Genomic DNA, 18815 nt, shown 5'->3' with positions numbered 1-18815 from the left:
TCAACTCTGTGAGGCTTTTGTGGATACGGGAGCAGAAGTGTACACTACAAAGCAGGATCAACGAGGTAACCAGCTAACTTTTGATAAAACAACCAGAAACAACCACCACAATTGTTCTGGTTTATTTAGAATGCTAATCTTAGAGATGTGTTTCTGCTTGTTTTGTCAACTAAATCATTCACATTTTCAAGCTTATCCCCCAAAAAAAAAAAAAAAAAAAACCTGATATAAGAATATTCCGGAAAGTTCTCTGGCTGACTCCTTAATCCTGGTTTGTAGTGTTCCTCTCTGGTGTGACTCACAGCTCCAGGACGAGCACCACGTCAGTGAGGTTCTCGTAGACATCGTGGAAGGTGACTATGTTGGCGTGCTGTGTCTGCTGTAGGATGTTGACCTCTCTCTCTATCTCCTCCCTCCTGACCCCCCGCCGGCTGGATCTGCTCTGTCGTTTCTTGATGAACTTAGCGGCGAACTCCAGACCTGTGCTCTTCTCCCAGCAACGCTTCACGATGGCAAACTGACCGCTGGAACACGAAGAAGAACGAGAGAACGACACAAAAATGACGGAGAAAAAAATATTCAGCAACACAATGTATGTTGGCTTGAAAATTAATGATTATGATGTTAACACCTACAACATGTGGTCTCTACAGAATCAGATCAGACGAAGGCCAGATGGGGCGGCACGTTAACACCTACAACATGTGGTCTCTACAGAATCAGATCAGACGAAGGCCAGATGGGGCGGCACGTTAACACCTACAACATGTGGTCTCTACAGAATCAGATCAGACGAAGGCCAGATGGGACGGCACGTTAACACCTACAACATGTGGTCTCTACAGAATCAGATCAGACGAAGGCCAGATGGGGCGGTACGTTAACACCTACAACATGTGGTCTCTACAGAATCAGATCAGACGAAGGCCAGATGGGGCGGTACGTTAACACCTACAACATGTGGTCTCTACAGAATCAGATCAGACGAAGGCCAGATGGGGCGGTAACGTTAACACCTACAACATGTGGTCTCTACAGAATCAGATCAGACGAAGGCCAGATGGGGCGGTACGTTAACACCTACAACATGTGGTCTCTACAGAATCAGATCAGACGAAGGCCAGATGGGGCGGTACGTTAACACCTACAACATGTGGTCTCTACAGAATCAGATCAGACGAAGGCCAGATGGGACGGCACGTTAACACCTACAACATGTGGTCTCTACAGAATCAGATCAGACCAAGGCCAGATGGGACGGTACGTTAACACCTACAACATGTGGTCTCTACAGAATCAGATCAGACGAAGGCCAGGTGGGGCGATATTAACACCTACAACATGTGGTCTCTACAGAATCAGATCAGACGAAGGCCAGATGGGGCGGTACGTTAACACCTACAACATGTGGTCTCTACAGAATCAGATCAGACGAAGGCCAGATGGGGCGGTACGTTAACACCTACAACATGTGGTCTCTACAGAATCAGATCAGACGAAGGCCAGATGGGGCGGTACGTTAACACCTACAACATGTGGTCTCTACAGAATCAGATCAGACGAAGGCCAGATTGGACCGTATGTTATTTCCGTATCAGAAGATATTGTCAAGAGGATTTTCAATATTACATTTCTAATGTCTGTTGCGGTGACTGTCTCTTTAAATACCGTAAATAACCACGGTGCAGTCAGAAGGTATGTGTGAAGGGTTACCTCATTTTGTCCTACAGAATGTTCAGACATTTCTTCCTGCTCGGCTACCGATCTATTCATAGTGTAGTGGCACTGCAGCAGCGTGAGCTGAGCCTGACAACTCTGGGGTTTTTACATCATACACTTTCACAGACAACTAAACACATCGAAAGAGCATTCGCTGTTGTACACACCTGCATACGGTAGCCTATGGTAGCCTATGGTAGCATATGGTAGCCTATGGTAGCCTGTGGTAGCATATGGTAGCATATGGTAGCCTATGGTAGCCTATGGTAGCCTATGGTAGCCTATGGTAGCCTATGGTAGCATGTGGTAGCCTATGGTAGCCTATGGTGGCATGTGGTAGCATATGGTAGCCTACGGTAGCATATTGTAGCCTATGGTAGCCTATGGTAGCCTACGGTAGCCTATGGTAGCCTATGGTAGCCTTTGGTAGCCTATGGTAGCATATGGTAGCCTATGGTAGCCTATTGTAGCCTATGGTAGCCTATTGTAGCCTATGGTAGCCTATGGTAGCCTATGGTAGCATATGGTAGCATATGGTAGCCTATGGTAGCCTATGGGAAATAATTTGCTGCACTTGATTTAGTACTATGTCCCCTGTACAATGCAACCAGTAGAACAGCACCAGAAGTCACTCTGAGCTAAATCAAGCGCTCCTCAAATTACATCCAATACTTGGATGTATTGACCCAGCTCTGGGCTTTTATCCTCACATACAACAGAGCAGAGAAAGGACACCAAGAGGACGAGGGAATTAAGTCACCGGTCATTCAGTGGCTGTGGACCATAGTGGCTGTGGACCATAGTGGCTGTGGACCATAGTGGATGTGGACCATAGTGGCTGTGGACCATAGTGGCTGTGGACCATAGTGGCTGTGGACCATAGTGGCTGTGGACCATAGTGGCTGTGGACCATAGTGGCTGTGGACCATAGTTGCTGTGGACCATAGTGGCTGTGGACCATAGTGGCTGTGGACCATAGCTGCACCCTTCACTCTTAGAAAAAAGGGTTCCAAAAGGGTTCTCTGGATGTTCCCAAAGGAGAACCCTGTTTGGTTCCAGGTACATCCATTTTTGGTTCCAGGCAGAACTATTTTGGGTTCCATGTAGAACCCTCTGTGTAAAGGGTTCTACATGGAACTCAAAAAAGGTTCTGTCTGGAACCAAAAAGGGTTCTTCAAAGGGTTCTCCTACGGGGACAGACAGTGACTGTGGGGCCCGTAGGGGACAGGGGCCCGTAGGGGACAGGGGGTCCGTAGGGGACAGGGGGTACAGGGGCACGTAGGGGACAGGGGGTCCGTGGGGACAGGGGGTCCGTAGGGGACAGGGGGTACAGGGGGCCCGTAGGGGACAGGGGTCCGTAGGGGACAGGGGGTCCATAGGGGACAGGGGGTCATTGGGGGCCCGTAGGGGACAGGGGGTACAGGGGGCCCGTAGGGGACAGGGGGTCCGTAGGGGACAGGGGGTACAGGGGGCCCGTGAGGGGACAGGGGCCCGTAGGGGACAGGGGCCCGTAGGGGATAGGGGGTCCGTGGGGACAGGGGGGACAGGGGGCCCGTAGGGGGACAGGGGGTCCGTGGGGACAGGGGCTACAGGGGGTCCGTAGGGGACAGGGGGTACAGGGGGTACAGGGGGCCCGTAGGGGACAGGGGGTACAGGGGGCCCGTAGGGGACAGGGGGTACAGGGGCCCGTAGGGGACAGAGGGGCTGTAGGGGACAGGGGGCCCGTAGGGGACAGGGGGCCCGTAGGGGATAGGGGTCCGTAGGGGACAGGGGGACAGGGGCCCGTAGGGGACAGGGGTCCGTAGGGGACAGGGGGTACAGGGGGTCAGGGGGTCCGTAGGGGACAGGGGGTACAGGGGGTCCGTAGGGGACAGGGGGTACAGGGGGTCCGTAGGGGACAGGGGGCCCGTAGGGGACAGGGGGTACAGGGGGCCCGTAGGGGACAGGGGGCCCGTAGGGGACAGGGGGTACAGGGGGTCCGTAGGGGACAGGGGGTCCGTGACAGGGGGCCCGTAGGGGACAGGGGTACAGGGGCCCGTAGGGGACAGGGGGCCCGTAGGGGACAGGGGGTACAGGGGGCCCGTAGGGGACAGGGGGTCCGTAGGGGACAGGGGGTCCGTAGGGGACAGGGGGTACAGGGGGTCCGTAGGGGACAGGGGGTCCGTAGGGGACAGGGGGGTACAGGGGTCCGTAGGGGACAGGGGGTACAGGGGTCCGTAGGGGACAGGGGGTACAGGGGGGGTCCATAGGGGACAGGGGGTCCGTAGGGGACAGGGGTCCGTAGGGGACAGGGGGTACAGGGGGTCCGTAGGGTACAGGGGGTACAGGGGCTCCGTAGGGGACAGGGGGTACAGGGGGCCCGTAGGGGACAGGGGGTACAGGGGGTCCGTAGGGGACAGGGGGTCCGTAGGGGACAGGGGGTACAGGGGGTCCGTAGGGGACAGGGGGCCCGTAGGGGACAGGGGGCCCGTAGGGGACAGGGGGTACAGGGGGTCCGTAGGGGACAGGGGGTCCGTAGGGGACAGGGGGTACAGGGGGTCCGTAGGGGACAGGGGGTCCGTAGGGGACAGGGGGTCCGTAGGGGACAGGGGGCCCGTAGGGGACAGGGGGTCATTTGGGGCACAGACAGTGACTGTGACTCCATGTGTTTTTTCTCTCCTGTCAGACAGTGAGGTAAGGTAATACTCCACTTCCTCATTCATAGTGTAGCTGTGTGATTAAACAGACACACATCTCTAAAGATAGAAGGAAGCCATCTTTAAACTGTAGCGTGAGGAGTCACTGTCAACAAAACAGCCCCATTCACTGTCATGACAACCCCATTCACTGTCAACAGAACAACGCCATTCACTGTCATGACAACCCCATTCACAGTCAACAAAACAACGCCATTCACTGTCATGTCAACGCCATTCACTGTCATGACAACCCCATTCACTATCAACAAAACAACCCCATTCACTGTCAACAAAACAACCCCATTCACTGTCATGTCAACCCCATGCACTGTCATGACAACCCCATTCACTGTCATGTCAACCCCATTCACTGTCATGTCAACCCCATTCACTGTCATGTCAACCCCATGCACTGTCATGTCAACCCCATTCACTGTCATGTCAACCCCATTCACTGTCATGTCAACCCCATTCACTGTCATGACAACAGAACAACCCCATTCACTGTCATGACAACAGAACAACCCCATTCACTGTCATGACAACCCCATTCACTGTCATGTCAACCCCATTCACTGTCATGACAACCCCATTCACTGTCATGACAACCCCATTCACTGTCATGTCAACCCCATTCACTGTCATGACAACCCCATTCACTGTCATGTCAACCCCATTCACTGTCATGTCAACCCCATTCACTGTCATGACAACAGAACAACCCGATTCACTGTCACGACAACAGAACAACCCCATTCACTGTCATGTCAAGAGAACAACCCCATTCACTGTCATGTCAACCCCATTCACTGTCATGACAACCCCATTCACTGTCATGTCAACAGAACAAACCCATTCACTGTCATGTCAACCCCATTCACTGTCATGTCAACCCCATTCACTGTCATGTAAACAAAAAAAAACCCATTCACTGTCATGTCAACCCCATTCACTGTCATGTCAACCCCATTCACTGTCATGTCAACTCCATTCACTGTCATGTCAACCCCATTCACTGTCATGTCAACTCCATTCACTGTCATGTCAACCCCATTCACTGTCATGTCAACTCCATTCACTGTCATGTCAACCCCATTCACTGTCATGTCAACTCCATTCACTGTCATGTCAACAGAACAACCCCATTCACTGTCATGTCAACCCCATTCACTGTCATGTCAACCCCATTCACTGTCATGTCAACAGAACAACCCCATTCACTGTCATGACAACCCCATTCACTGCCATGACAATAAAATAACCCCATTCACTGTCATGTCAACCCCATTCACTGTCATGACAACCCCATTCACTGTCATGACAACAGAACAACGCCATTCACTGTCATGACAACAGAACAACCCCACTCACTGTCATGTCAACCCCATTCACTGTCATGCCAACCCCATTCACTGTCATGTCAACCCCATTCACTGTCATGACAACCCCATTCACTGTCATGACAACCCCATTCACTGTCATGTCAACCCCATTCACTGTCATGACAATCCCATTCACTGTCATGACAACCCCATTCACTGTCATGACAACAGAACAACCCCATTCACTGTCATGTCAAGAGAACAACCCCATTCACTGTCATGTCAACAGAACAACCCCATTCACTGTAATGTCAACCCCATTCACTGTCATGTCAACCCCATTCACTGTCATGACAACAGAACAACCCCATTCACTGTCATGTCAACCCCATTCACTGTCATGACAACAGAACAACCCCATTCACTGTCATGTCAACAGAACAACCCCATTCACGGTCATGTCAACAGAACAACCCCATTCACTGTCATGTCAACAGAATAACCCCATTCACTGTCATGTCAACAGACCAACCCCATTCACTGTCATGTCAACCCCATTCACTGTCATGTCAACCCCATTCACTGTCATGACAACAGAACAACCCCATTTACTGTCATGTCAACAGAACAACCCCATTCACTGTCATGTCAACCCCATTCACTGCCATGACAACAGAACAACCCCATTCACTGTCATGTCAACCCCATTCACTGTCATGTCAACCCCATTCACTGTCATGACAACAGAACAACCCCATTCACTGTCATGACAACCCCATTCACTGTCATGTCAACCCCATTCACTGTCATGTCAACAGAACAACCCCATTCACTGTCATGTCAACCCCATTCACTGTCATGTCAACCCCATTCACTGTCATGTCAACCCCATTCACTGTCATGACAACCCCATTCACTGTCATGTCAACCCCATTCACTGTCATGTCAACAGAACAACCCCATTCACTGTCATGACAACCCCATTCACTGTCATGACAACAGAACAACCCCATTCACTGTCATGACAACAGAACAACCCCACTCACTGTCATGTCAACCCCATTCACTGTCATGACAACCCCATTCACTGTCATGTCAACCCCATTCACTGTCATGTCAACCCCATTCACTGTCATGACAACCCCATTCACTGTCATGTCAACCCCATTCACTGTCATGTCAACCCCATTCACTGTCATGACAACAGAACAACCCGATTCACTGTCACGACAACAGAACAACCCCATTCACTGTCATGTCAAGAGAACAACCCCATTCACTGTCATGTCAACAGAACAACCCCATTCACTGTCATGTCAACCCCATTCACTGTCATGTCAACCCCATTCACTGTCATGACAACAGAACAACCCCATTCACTGTCATGTCAACCCCATTCACTGTCATGACAACAGAACAACCCCATTCACTGTCATGTCAACAGAACAACCCCATTCATTGTCATGTCAACCCCATTCACTGTCATGTCAACCCCATTCACTGTCATGTCAACCCCATTCACTGTCATGACAACAGAACAACCCCATTCACTGTCATGACAACCCCATTCACTGTCATGTCAACCCCATTCACTGTCATGACAACAGAACAACCCCATTCACTGTCATGTCAACCCCATTCACTGTCATGACAACAGAACAACCCCATTCACTGTCATGACAACAGAACAACCCCATTCACTGTCATGACAACCCCATTCACTGTCATGACAACAGAACAACCCCATTCACTGTCATGACAACCCCATTCACTGTCATGACAACAGAACAACCCCATTCACTGTCATGACAACAGAACAACACTCTCACTAGTCTACCTGCCGCCCTTCCACTCTAACCACTAGACTACCTGCCACCCCTCCACTCTAACCACTAGTCTACCTGCCGCCCCTCCACTCTAACCACTAGTCTACCTGCCGCCCCTCCACTCTAACCACTAGTCTACCTGCCGCCCCTCCACTCTAACCACTAGTCTACCTGCCGCCCCTCCACTCTAACCACTAGTCTACCTGCCGCCCCTCCACTCTAACCACTAGTCTACCTGCCAGCCCTCCACTCTAACCACTAGTCTACCTGCCGCCCATCCACTCTAACCACTAGTCTACCTGCCGCCCTCCACTCTAACCACTAGTCTACCTGCCACCCCTCCACTCTAACCACTAGTCTACCTGCCGCCCCTCCACTCTAACCACTAGTCTGCCTGCCTCCCCTCCACCCCTCCACTCTAACCACTAGTCTACCTGCCTCCCTCCACCCCTCCACTCTAACCACTTGTCTACCTGCCGCCCCTCCACTCTAACCACTAGTCTACCTGCCACCCCTCCACTCTAACCACTAGTCTACCTGCCGCCCCTCCACTCTAACCACTAGTCTACCTGCCTCCCCTCCACTCTAACCACTAGTCTACCTGCCGCCCCTCCACTCTACCCACTAGTCTACCTGCCGCCCCTCCACTCTAACCACTAGTCTACCTGCCTCCCCTCCACCCCTCCACTCTAACCACTAGTCTACCTGCCGCCCCTCCACTCTAACCACTAGTCTACCTGCCGCCCCTCCACTCTAACCACTAGTCTCCCTGCCTCCCTCCACCCCTCCACTCTAACCACTAGTCTACCTGCCTCCCCTCCACCCCTCCACTCTAACCACTAGTCTACCTGCCGCCCCTCCACTCTAACCACTAGTCTACCTGCCGCCCCTCCACTCTAACCACTAGTCTACCTGCCGCCCCTCCACTCTAACCACTAGTCTACCTGCCACCCTCCACTCTAACCACTAGTCTACCTGCCGCCCCTCCACTCTAACCACTAGTCTGCCTGCCTCCCCTCCACCCCTCCACTCTAACCACTAGTCTACCTGCCTCCCTCCACCCCTCCACTCTAACCACTAGTCTACCTGCCACCCCTCCACTCTAACCACTAGTCTACCTGCCGCCCCTCCACTCTAACCACTAGTCTGCCTGCCTCCCCTCCACCCCTCCACTCTAACCACTAGTCTACCTGCCTCCCTCCACCCCTCCACTCTAACCACTTGTCTACCTGCCGCCCCTCCACTCTAACCACTAGTCTACCTGCCACCCCTCCACTCTAACCACTAGTCTACCTGCCGCCCCTCCACTCTAACCACTAGTCTACCTGCCACCCCTCCACTCTAACCACTAGTCTACCTGCCACCCCTCCACTCTAACCACTAGTCTACCTGCCGCCCCTCCACCCTATCCACTAGTCTACCTGCCTCCCCTCCACCCCTCCACTCTAACCACTAGTCTACCTGCCGCCCCTCCACTCTAACCACTAGTCTACCTGCCGCCCCTCCACTCTAACCACTAGTCTCCCTGCCTCCCCTCCACCCCTCCACTCTAACCACTAGTCTACCTGCCTCCCCTCCACCCCTCCACTCTAACCACTAGTCTACCTGCCGCCCCTCCACTCTAACCACTAGTCTCCCTGCCTCCCCTCCACCCCTCCACTCTAACCACTAGTCTACCTGCCTCCCCTCCACCCCTCCACTCTAACCACTAGTCTACCTGCCGCCCCTCCACTCTAACCACTAGTCTCCCTGCCTCCCCTCCACTCTAACCACTAGTCTACCTGCCGCCCCTCCACCCCTCCACTCTAACCACTAGTCTACCTGCCGCCCCTCCACTCTAACCACTAGTCTACCTGCCGCCCCTCCACCCCTCCACTCTAACCACTAGTCTACCTGCCTCCCTCCACCCCTCCACTCTAACCACTAGTCTACCTGCTGCCCCTCCACCCCTCCACTCTAACCACTAGTCTACCTGCCTCCCCTCCACACCTCCACTCTAACCACTAGTCTACCTGCCGCCCCTCCACTCTAACCACTAGTCTCCTGCATCCCCTCCACCCCTCCACTCTAACCACTAGTCTACCTGCCTCCCCTCCACCCCTCCACTCTAACCACTAGTCTACCTGCCGCCCCTCCACTCTAACCACTAGTCTACCTGCCACCCCTCCACTCTAACCACTAGTCTACCTGCCGCCCTCCACTCTAACCACTAGTCTGCCTGCCTCCCCTCCACCCCTCCACTCTAACCACTAGTCTACCTGCCTCCCCTCCACCCCTCCACTCTAACCACTAGTCTACCTGCCACCCCTCCACTCTAACCACTAGTCTACCTGCCGCCCCTCCACTCTAACCACTAGTCTGCCTGCCTCCCCTCCACCCCTCCACTCTAACCACTAGTCTACCTGCCTCCCTCCACCCTCCACTCTAACCACTTGTCTACCTGCCGCCCCTCCACTCTAACCACTAGTCTACCTGCCACCCCTCCACTCTAACCACTAGTCTACCTGCCGCCCCTCCACTCTAACCACTAGTCTACCTGCCACCCTCCACTCTAACCACTAGTCTACCTGCCACCCCTCCACTCTAACCACTGGTCTACCTGCCACCCCTCCACTCTATCCACTAGTCTACCTGCCTCCCCTCCACCCCTCCACTCTAACCACTAGTCTACCTGCCACCCCTCCACTCTAACCACTAGTCTACCTGCCGCCCCTCCACTCTAACCACTAGTCTCCCTGCCTCCACTCCACCCTCCACTCTAACCACTAGTCTACCTGCCTCCCCTCCACCCCTCCACTCTAACCACTAGTCTACCTGCCGCCCCTCCACTCTAACCACTAGTCTCCCTGCCTCCCCTCCACCCCTCCACTCTAACCACTAGTCTACCTGCCTCCCCTCCACCCTCCACTCTAACCACTAGTCTACCTGCCGCCCTCCACTCTAACCACTAGTCTACCTGCCTCCTCCACCCCTCCACTCTAACCACTAGTCTACCTGCCTCCTCCACCCCTCCACTCTAACCACTAGTCTACCTGCCTCCTCCACCCTCCACTCTAACCACTAGTCTACCTGCTGCCCCTCCACCCTCCACTCTAACCACTAGTCTACCTGCCTCCCTCCACACCTCCACTCTAACCACTTGTCTACCTGCCGCCCCTCCACTCTAACCACTAGTCTACCTGCCGCCCCTCCACTCTAACCACTAGTCTACCTGCCTCCCTCCACCCCTCCACTCTAACCACTAGTCTACCTGCCTCCCCTCCACCCCTCCACTCTAACCACTAGTCTACCTGCCACCCTCCACTCTAACCACTAGTCTACCTGCCGCCCCTCCACTCTAACCACTAGTCTGCCTGCCTCCCTCCACCCTCCACTCTAACCACTAGTCTACCTGCCTCCCTCCACCCCTCCACTCTAACCACTTGTCTACCTGCCGCCCCTCCACTCTAACCACTAGTCTACCTGCCACCCCTCCACTCTAACCACTAGTCTACCTGCCGCCCTCCACTCTAACCACTAGTCTACCTGCCACCCCTCCACTCTAACCACTAGTCTACCTGCCACCCCTCCACTCTAACCACTAGTCTACCTGCCACCCCTCCACTCTATCCACTAGTCTACCTGCCTCCCCTCCACCCCTCCACTCTAACCACTAGTCTACCTGCCGCCCCTCCACTCTAACCACTAGTCTACCTGCCGCCCCTCCACTCTAACCACTAGTCTCCCTGCCTCCCCTCCACCCCTCCACTCTAACCACTAGTCTACCTGCCTCCCCTCCACCCCTCCACTCTAACCACTAGTCTACCTGCCGCCCCTCCACTCTAACCACTAGTCTCCCTGCCTCCCCTCCACCCCTCCACTCTAACCACTAGTCTACCTGCCTCCCCTCCACCCCTCCACTCTAACCACTAGTCTACCTGCCGCCCCTCCACTCTAACCACTAGTCTCCTGCCTCCCCTCCACCCCTCCACTCTAACCACTAGTCTACCTGCCTCCTCCTCCCCTCCACTCTAACCACTAGTCTACCTGCCGCCCCTCCACTCTAACCACTAGTCTACCTGCCTCCCTCCACCCCTCCACTCTAACCACTAGTCTACCTGCCTCTCCTCCACCCCCTCCACTCTAACCACTAGTCTACCTGCTGCCCCTCCACCCCTCCACTCTAACCACTAGTCTACCTGCCTCCCCTCCACACCTCCACTCTAACCACTAGTCTACCTGCCGCCCCTCCACTCTAACCACTAGTCTCCCTGCCTCCCCTCCACCCCTCCACTCTAACCACTAGTCTACCTGCCTCCCCTCCACCCCTCCACTCTAACCACTAGTCTACCTGCCGCCCCTCCACTCTAACCACTAGTCTACCTGCCACCCCTCCACTCTAACCACTAGTCTACCTGCCGCCCCTCCACTCTAACCACTAGTCTGCCTGCCTCCCCTCCACCCCTCCACTCTAACCACTAGTCTACCTGCCTCCCCTCCACCCCTCCACTCTAACCACTAGTCTACCTGCCACCCCTCCACTCTAACCACTAGTCTACCTGCCGCCCTCCACTCTAACCACTAGTCTGCCTGCCTCCCCTCCACCCCTCCACTCTAACCACTAGTCTACCTGCCTCCCCTCCACCCCTCCACTCTAACCACTTGTCTACCTGCCGCCCCTCCACTCTAACCACTAGTCTACCTGCCACCCCTCCACTCTAACCACTAGTCTACCTGCCGCCCTCCACTCTAACCACTAGTCTACCTGCCACCCCTCCACTCTAACCACTAGTCTACCTGCCACCCTCCACTCTAACCACTGGTCTACCTGCCACCCCTCCACTCTATCCACTAGTCTACCTGCCTCCCCTCCACCCCTCCACTCTAACCACTAGTCTACCTGCCACCCCTCCACTCTAACCACTAGTCTACCTGCCGCCCCTCCACTCTAACCACTAGTCTCCCTGCCTCCACTCCACCCTCCACTCTAACCACTAGTCTACCTGCCTCCCCTCCACCCCTCCACTCTAACCACTAGTCTACCTGCCGCCCCTCCACTCTAACCACTAGTCTCCCTGCCTCCCTCCACCCCCTCCACTCTAACCACTAGTCTACCTGCCTCCCTCCACCCCTCCACTCTAACCACTAGTCTACCTGCCGCCCCTCCACTCTAACCACTAGTCTACCTGCCTCCCCTCCACCCTCCACTCTAACCACTAGTCTACCTGCCTCCCCTCCACCCCTCCACTCTAACCACTAGTCTACCTGCCTCCCCTCCACCCCTCCACTCTAACCACTAGTCTACCTGCTGCCCCTCCACCCCTCCACTCTAACCACTAGTCTACCTGCCTCCCCTCCACACCTCCACTCTAACCACTAGTCTACCTGCCGCCCCTCCACTCTAACCACTAGTCTCCCTGCCTCCCCTCCACCCCTCCACTCTAACCACTAGTCTACCTGCCTCCCTCCACCCCTCCACTCTAACCACTAGTCTACCTGCCGCCCCTCCACTCTAACCACTAGTCTACCTGCCACCCCTCCACTCTAACCACTAGTCTACCTGCCGCCCCTCCACTCTAACCACTAGTCTGCCTGCCTCCCCTCCACCCCTCCACTCTAACCACTAGTCTACCTGCCTCCCCCACCCCTCCACTCTAACCACTAGTCTACCTGCCACCCCTCCACTCTAACCACTAGTCTACCTGCCGCCCCTCCACTCTAACCACTAGTCTGCCTGCCTCCCCTCCACCCCTCCACTCTAACCACTAGTCTACCTGCCTCCCTCCACCCCTCCACTCTAACCACTTGTCTACCTGCCGCCCCTCCACTCTAACCACTAGTCTACCTGCCACCCCTCCACTCTAACCACTAGTCTACCTGCCGCCCCTCCACTCTAACCACTAGTCTACCTGCCACCCCTCCACTCTAACCACTAGTCTACCTGCCACCCTCCACTCTAACCACTGGTCTACCTGCCACCCTCCACTCTATCCACTAGTCTACCTGCCTCCCTCCACCCCTCCACTCTAACCACTAGTCTACCTGCCACCCCTCCACTCTAACCACTAGTCTACCTGCCGCCCCTCCACTCTAACCACTAGTCTCCCTGCCTCCACTCCACCCTCCACTCTAACCACTAGTCTACCTGCCTCCCCTCCACCCCTCCACTCTAACCACTAGTCTACCTGCCGCCCCTCCACTCTAACCACTAGTCTACCTGCCTCCCCTCCACCCCTCCACTCTAACCACTAGTCTACCTGCCTCCCCTCCACCCCTCCACTCTAACCACTAGTCTACCTGCCGCCCCTCCACTCTAACCACTAGTCTACCTGCCTCCCCTCCACCCCTCCACTCTAACCACTAGTCTACCTGCCTCCCCTCCACCCCTCCACTCTAACCACTAGTCTACCTGCCGCCCCTCCACCCCTCCACTCTAACCACTAGTCTACCTGCCTCCCCTCCACCCCTCCACTCTAACCACTAGTCTACCTGCCGCCCATCCACTCTAACCACTAGTCTACCTGCCTCCCTCCACCCCTCCACTCTAACCACTAGTCTACCTGCCTCCCCTCCACCCCTCCACTCTAACCACTAGTCTACCTGCCTCCCCTCCACCCCTCCACTCTAACCACTAGTCTACCTGCCGCCTCCACTCTAACCACTAGTCTCCCTGCCTCCCCTCCACCCCTCCACTCTAACCACTAGTCTCCCTGCCTCCCCTCCACCCCTCCACTCTAACCACTAGTCTACCTGCCTCCCTCCACCCCTCCACTCTAACCACTAGTCTACCTGCCGCCCCTCCACTCTAACCACTAGTCTCCCTGCCTCCCCTCCACCCCTCCACTCTAACCACTAGTCTACCTGCCTCCCCTCCACCCCTCCACTCTAACCACTAGTCTACCTGCCTCCCTCCACCCCTCCACTCTAACCACTAGTCTACCTGCCGCCCCTCCACTCTAACCACTAGTCTCCCTGCCTCCCCTCCACCCCTCCACTCTAACCACTAGTCTACCTGCCTCCCTCCACCCCTCCACTCTAACCACTAGTCTACCTGCCGTCCTCCACTCTAACCACTAGTCTACCTGCCGCCCTCCACCCTCCACTCTAACCACTAGTCTACCTGCCGCCCCTCCACTCTAACCACTAGTCTACCTGCCACCCCTCCACCCCTCCACTCTAACCACTAGTCTACCTGCCGCCCCTCCACCCCTCCACTCTAACCACTAGTCTACCTGCCGCCCCTCCACCCCTCCACTCTAACCACTAGTCTACCTGCCGCCCCTCCACTCTAACCACTAGTCTACCTGCCACCCCTCCACCCCTCCACTCTAACCACTAGTCTACCTGCCTCCCCTCCACCCCTCCACTCTAACCACTAGTCTACCTGCCGTCCCTCCACTCTAACCACTAGTCTACCTGTCGCCCCTCCACCCCTCCACTCTAACCACTAGTCTACCTGCCGCCCCTCCACTCTAACCACTAGGCTACCTGCCGCCCCTCCCTCTAACCACTAGTCTACCTGCTGCCCCTCCACTCTAACCACTAGTCTACCTGCCTCCCCTCCACCGCTCCACTCTAACCACTAGTCTACCTGCCGCCCCTCCACTCTAACCACTAGGCTACCTGCCGCCCCTCCACTCTAACCACTAGTCTGCCTGCCTCCCCTCCACCCCTCCACTCTAACCACTAGTCTACCTGCCTCCCCTCCACCCCTCCACTCTAACCACTAGTCTACCTGCTGCCCCTCCACTCTAACCACTAGTCTACCTGCCTCCCTCCACCGCTCCACTCTAACCACTAGTCTACCTGCCGCCCCTCCACTCTAACCACTAGGCTACCTGCCGCCCCTCCACTCTAACCACTAGTCTGCCTGCCGTCCCTCCACCCCTCCACTCTAACCACTAGTCTACCTGCCGTCCCTCCACTCTAACCACTAGTCTACCTGCCGCCCCTCCACCCCTCCACTCTAACCACTAGTCTACCTGCCGCCCCTCCACTCTAACCACTAGGCTACCTGCCGCCCCTCCACTCTAACCACTAGGCTACCTGCCGCCCCTCCACTCTAACCACTAGTCTACCTGCCGCCCCTCCACTCTAACCACTAGTCTACCTGCCGCCCCTCCACTCTAACCACTAGGCTACCTGCCGCCCCTCCACTCTAACCACTAGTCTACCTGCCTCCCCTCCACTCTAACCACTAGTCTACCTGCCTCCCCTCCACTCTAACCACTAGTCTACCTGCCTCCCCTCCACTCTAACCACTAGTCTACCTGCCTCCCCTCCACTCTAACCACTAGTCTACCTGCCTCCCCTCCACTCTAACCACTAGTCTACCTGCCTCCCCTCCACTCTAACCACTAGTCTACCTGCCTCCCCTCCACTCTAACCACTAGTCTACCTGCCGCCCCTCCACTCTAACCACTAGTCTCCCTGATGGTAATACTGTACCTTCCTAATTCCTCTCCGATCTCGTAGAAATCCTCCACTGTCTGCTGCTTGAACAGGGCCATGCCTGCAGTCATAGACGGGGACGATGCCGTGGTTATGACGTGCAAATATATGGGTTCTCTATTCCGTCCATTATAGAAGTAAACCCTGTGTAAAAGAAGATAATTATATGTCTGATGGTTCAGCAGATGACGGGTCGTGTTTGCTTGGGAGTTGTGCGACGACGTGCAACAACACGGCCAAACATCACAGAATCAGAGAAACATTTAGCCTACATAAAACAACAAAAACGCGTCTTCCTTTTAAAATTATCATTACAATATATTAATTATGAGAAGAACGCTATAATTAAGCAATAAGGCCCATATATATGGCCCATATACCACGGCTAACGGCTTGTTAGGTTCGACCAACGCAATGAGAGGTGCCTTGTTGCTATTATAAACTGGTTACCAACATAATTAGAGCAGTAAAAATAAACGTTTTTATCATACCCGTGGTATACGGTCATGGCAGTCAGCCAATCAGCATTCAGGGCTGGAACCACCCAGTTTATAACTAGTGTTATTCCATACTATTACTACTAGACTGTTGGTCAACTCTTATTAGCAACTTATTGTCGACACATTTGATTAGACTTTCTGCATCACCAAACATTAAGGGCAATGTGCGACGCAACACCTTAAATGACGCATACAGATGACCATTACAATAAAGTTAAATAGATAGAAATATAGAGACATTTAAAAAATATCTTACCATGTTGAAATGACCGTTAAAAAAGCGTGTCCACAAACTTCTTGGTTCACTCTCGTTTCTTTTCAAAGTTTACCGATCACCGTGTGGACGGCATTTCCCTACTGACCGCGCGCGCTCTCAGGTTCACACTAAATGTCACTTGTTACCACGCGATAGAGCGTGAGTCTATTTTCAAAGTTACAAATACACGTGTCTGTGTGTGTGTGTCTGTTCTCTTCCACTGCTTACAACATACAACGACTGGACAAAACATTAAGAACACCTACTCTTTCCATGACCAAGACTGACCAGGTGATTACAGGTGAAAGATGTGATCCCTTATTGATGTCTCTTGTTAAATCCACTTCAATCAGTGTAGATGAAGGGGAGGAGTCAGGTTAAAGACAGGATTTTAAAGTCTTGACACAACTGAGACATGGATTGTGTATGTGTGTTATTCAGAGGGTGAACGGAAAAGACAAAATATATAAGTGCCTTTGAACGGGGTAGTAGGTGTCAGGAACACTGGTTTGTGTCAAGAACTGCAACGCTGCTGGGTTTTTCACATTCAACAGTTTCCTGTGTGTTTCAAGAACGGTCCACCACCCAAAGGACATCCAGCCAACTTGACACAACTGTGGGAAGCATTGGAGTCAACATGGGGCCAGAATCCCTACGGAACGCTTTGGACACCTTGTAGAGTCCCTGTGGAAGGCTTTCAACACCTTGTAGAGTCCCTGTGGAAGGCTTTCAACACCTTGTAGAGTCCCTGTGGAAGGCTTTCAACACCTTGTAGAGTCCCTGTGGAAGGCTTTCAACACCTTGTAGAGACCCTGTGGAAGGCTTTCAACACCTTGTAGAGACCCTGTGGAAGGCTTTCAACACCTTGTAGAGTCTCTGTGGAAGGCTTTCAACACCTTGTAGAGTCCCTGTGGAAGGCTTTCAACACCTTGTAGAGTCCCTGTGGAAGGCTTTCAACACCTTGTAGAGACCCTGTGGAAGGCTTTCAACACCTTGTAGAGACCCTGTGGAAGGCTTTCAACACCTTGTAGAGTCCCTGTGGAAGGCTTTCAACACCTTGTAGAGTCCCTGTGGAAGGCTTTCAACACCTTGTAGAGTCCCTGTGGAAGGATTTCAACACCTTGTAGAGTCCCTGTGGAAGGCTTTCAACACCTTGTAGAGTCCCTGTGGAAGGCTTTCAACACCTTGTAGAGACCCTGTGGAAGGCTTTCAACACCTTGTAGAGACCCTGTGGAAGGCTTTCAACACCTTGTAGAGTCCCTGTGGAAGGCTTTCAACACCTTGTAGAGTCCCTGTGGAAGACCCTGTGGAAGGCTTTCAACACCTTGTAGAGTCCCTGTGGAAGACCCTGTGGAAGGCTTTCAACACCTTGTAGAGTCCCTGACCCCGATGATTTGAGGCTGTTCTGGGCACAAAAGGGTGAAAAATGTGACACTCTGTGTATGTAAGTATGGTATTCTATAGTAAGGAGTATTGAAAAGCCCTGCCGTGATGTGTAGTGCAGTAACTATACCACAAGAGGGCACTAGAACATTAACACAGACACCTTCATCTTGTTATCATTCTGCATCAGGTATCGGCTGCTAATGGAAGGAATTGAGATTCAGAAAGTCAAAATGCTGATATTACAGGATAGAGAGACAGAGAGAGAGAGAGGAAGAGAGGAAGCGACAGAGAGAGAGAGAGAGAGAAGAGAGGAAGAGACAGAGAGAGAGAGAGACACAGAGAGAGAGAGAGACAGAGAGAGAGGAAGTTGGGAAGAGACAGAGAGAGAGAAAGAGAGGAAGAGACAGAGAGAGAGAGACAGAGAGAGAGAAAGGAGAGAGAGAGAGGGAAGAGAGGAAGAGACAGAGAGAGACACAGAGAGAGAGAGACAGAGACAGAGAGAGGGAAGTTGGGAAGAGACAGAGAGAGAGAAAGAGAGGAAGAGAGGAAGAGACAGAGAGAGAGAGAGACAGAGAGAGAAAAGAGGGAGGAAGAGAGAGAGAGAGGAAGAGAGGAAGAGACAGAGGAGAGAGAGAGAGAGACACAGAGAGAGAGAGAGACAGAGAGAGAGAAAAGAGAGGAAGAGAGGAAGAGACAGG

At 53.9% G+C, this 18815-nt stretch overlaps 1 protein-coding gene and 1 long non-coding RNA gene across 8 annotated transcripts; both read right to left on the bottom strand.

Annotated features, from left to right (window-relative positions):
* Positions 1-243: 243 nt before the first annotated feature.
* Positions 244-16860, bottom strand: LOC127923161 (death-associated protein kinase 2-like). Of its 2 annotated transcripts, none has more exons than XM_052507101.1 (3): positions 16732-16860; positions 15973-16119; positions 244-524 (listed from the first exon to the last, which is right to left on the bottom strand). In XM_052507101.1, the coding sequence occupies exons 2-3, from the start codon at positions 16044-16046 to the stop codon at positions 299-301; spliced, it is 300 nt and encodes a 99-aa protein (XP_052363061.1). In that variant the 5' UTR covers positions 16047-16119; positions 16732-16860; the 3' UTR covers positions 244-298. The 2 variants fall into 2 exon arrangements, with proteins under 2 accessions (XP_052363061.1, XP_052363060.1); XM_052507100.1 differs by lacking the exon at positions 16732-16860 and adding an exon at positions 16467-16600.
* A 552-nt stretch (positions 16861-17412) lies between these two features.
* On the bottom strand, positions 17413-18028 carry LOC127923160 (uncharacterized). 6 transcript variants are annotated; one of them, XR_008113524.1, is made up of 3 exons: positions 17884-18028; positions 17628-17819; positions 17413-17595 (listed from the first exon to the last, which is right to left on the bottom strand). It is a non-coding gene; the product is annotated as an uncharacterized LOC127923160 (long non-coding RNA). The 6 variants fall into 6 exon arrangements; XR_008113521.1 differs by having other exon boundaries at positions 17852-18022; XR_008113519.1 differs by having other exon boundaries at positions 17413-17563; positions 17852-18020.
* Between the last annotated feature and the right edge of the window lie 787 nt (positions 18029-18815).

Source organism: Oncorhynchus keta, unplaced genomic scaffold, assembly GCF_023373465.1.
Source record: "Oncorhynchus keta strain PuntledgeMale-10-30-2019 unplaced genomic scaffold, Oket_V2 Un_contig_28561_pilon_pilon, whole genome shotgun sequence".
Lineage (NCBI taxonomy): Eukaryota > Metazoa > Chordata > Actinopteri > Salmoniformes > Salmonidae > Oncorhynchus > Oncorhynchus keta.
Note: the sequence above shows the minus strand (reverse complement) of the source record. Positions and strands in the feature narration are given on the sequence as shown.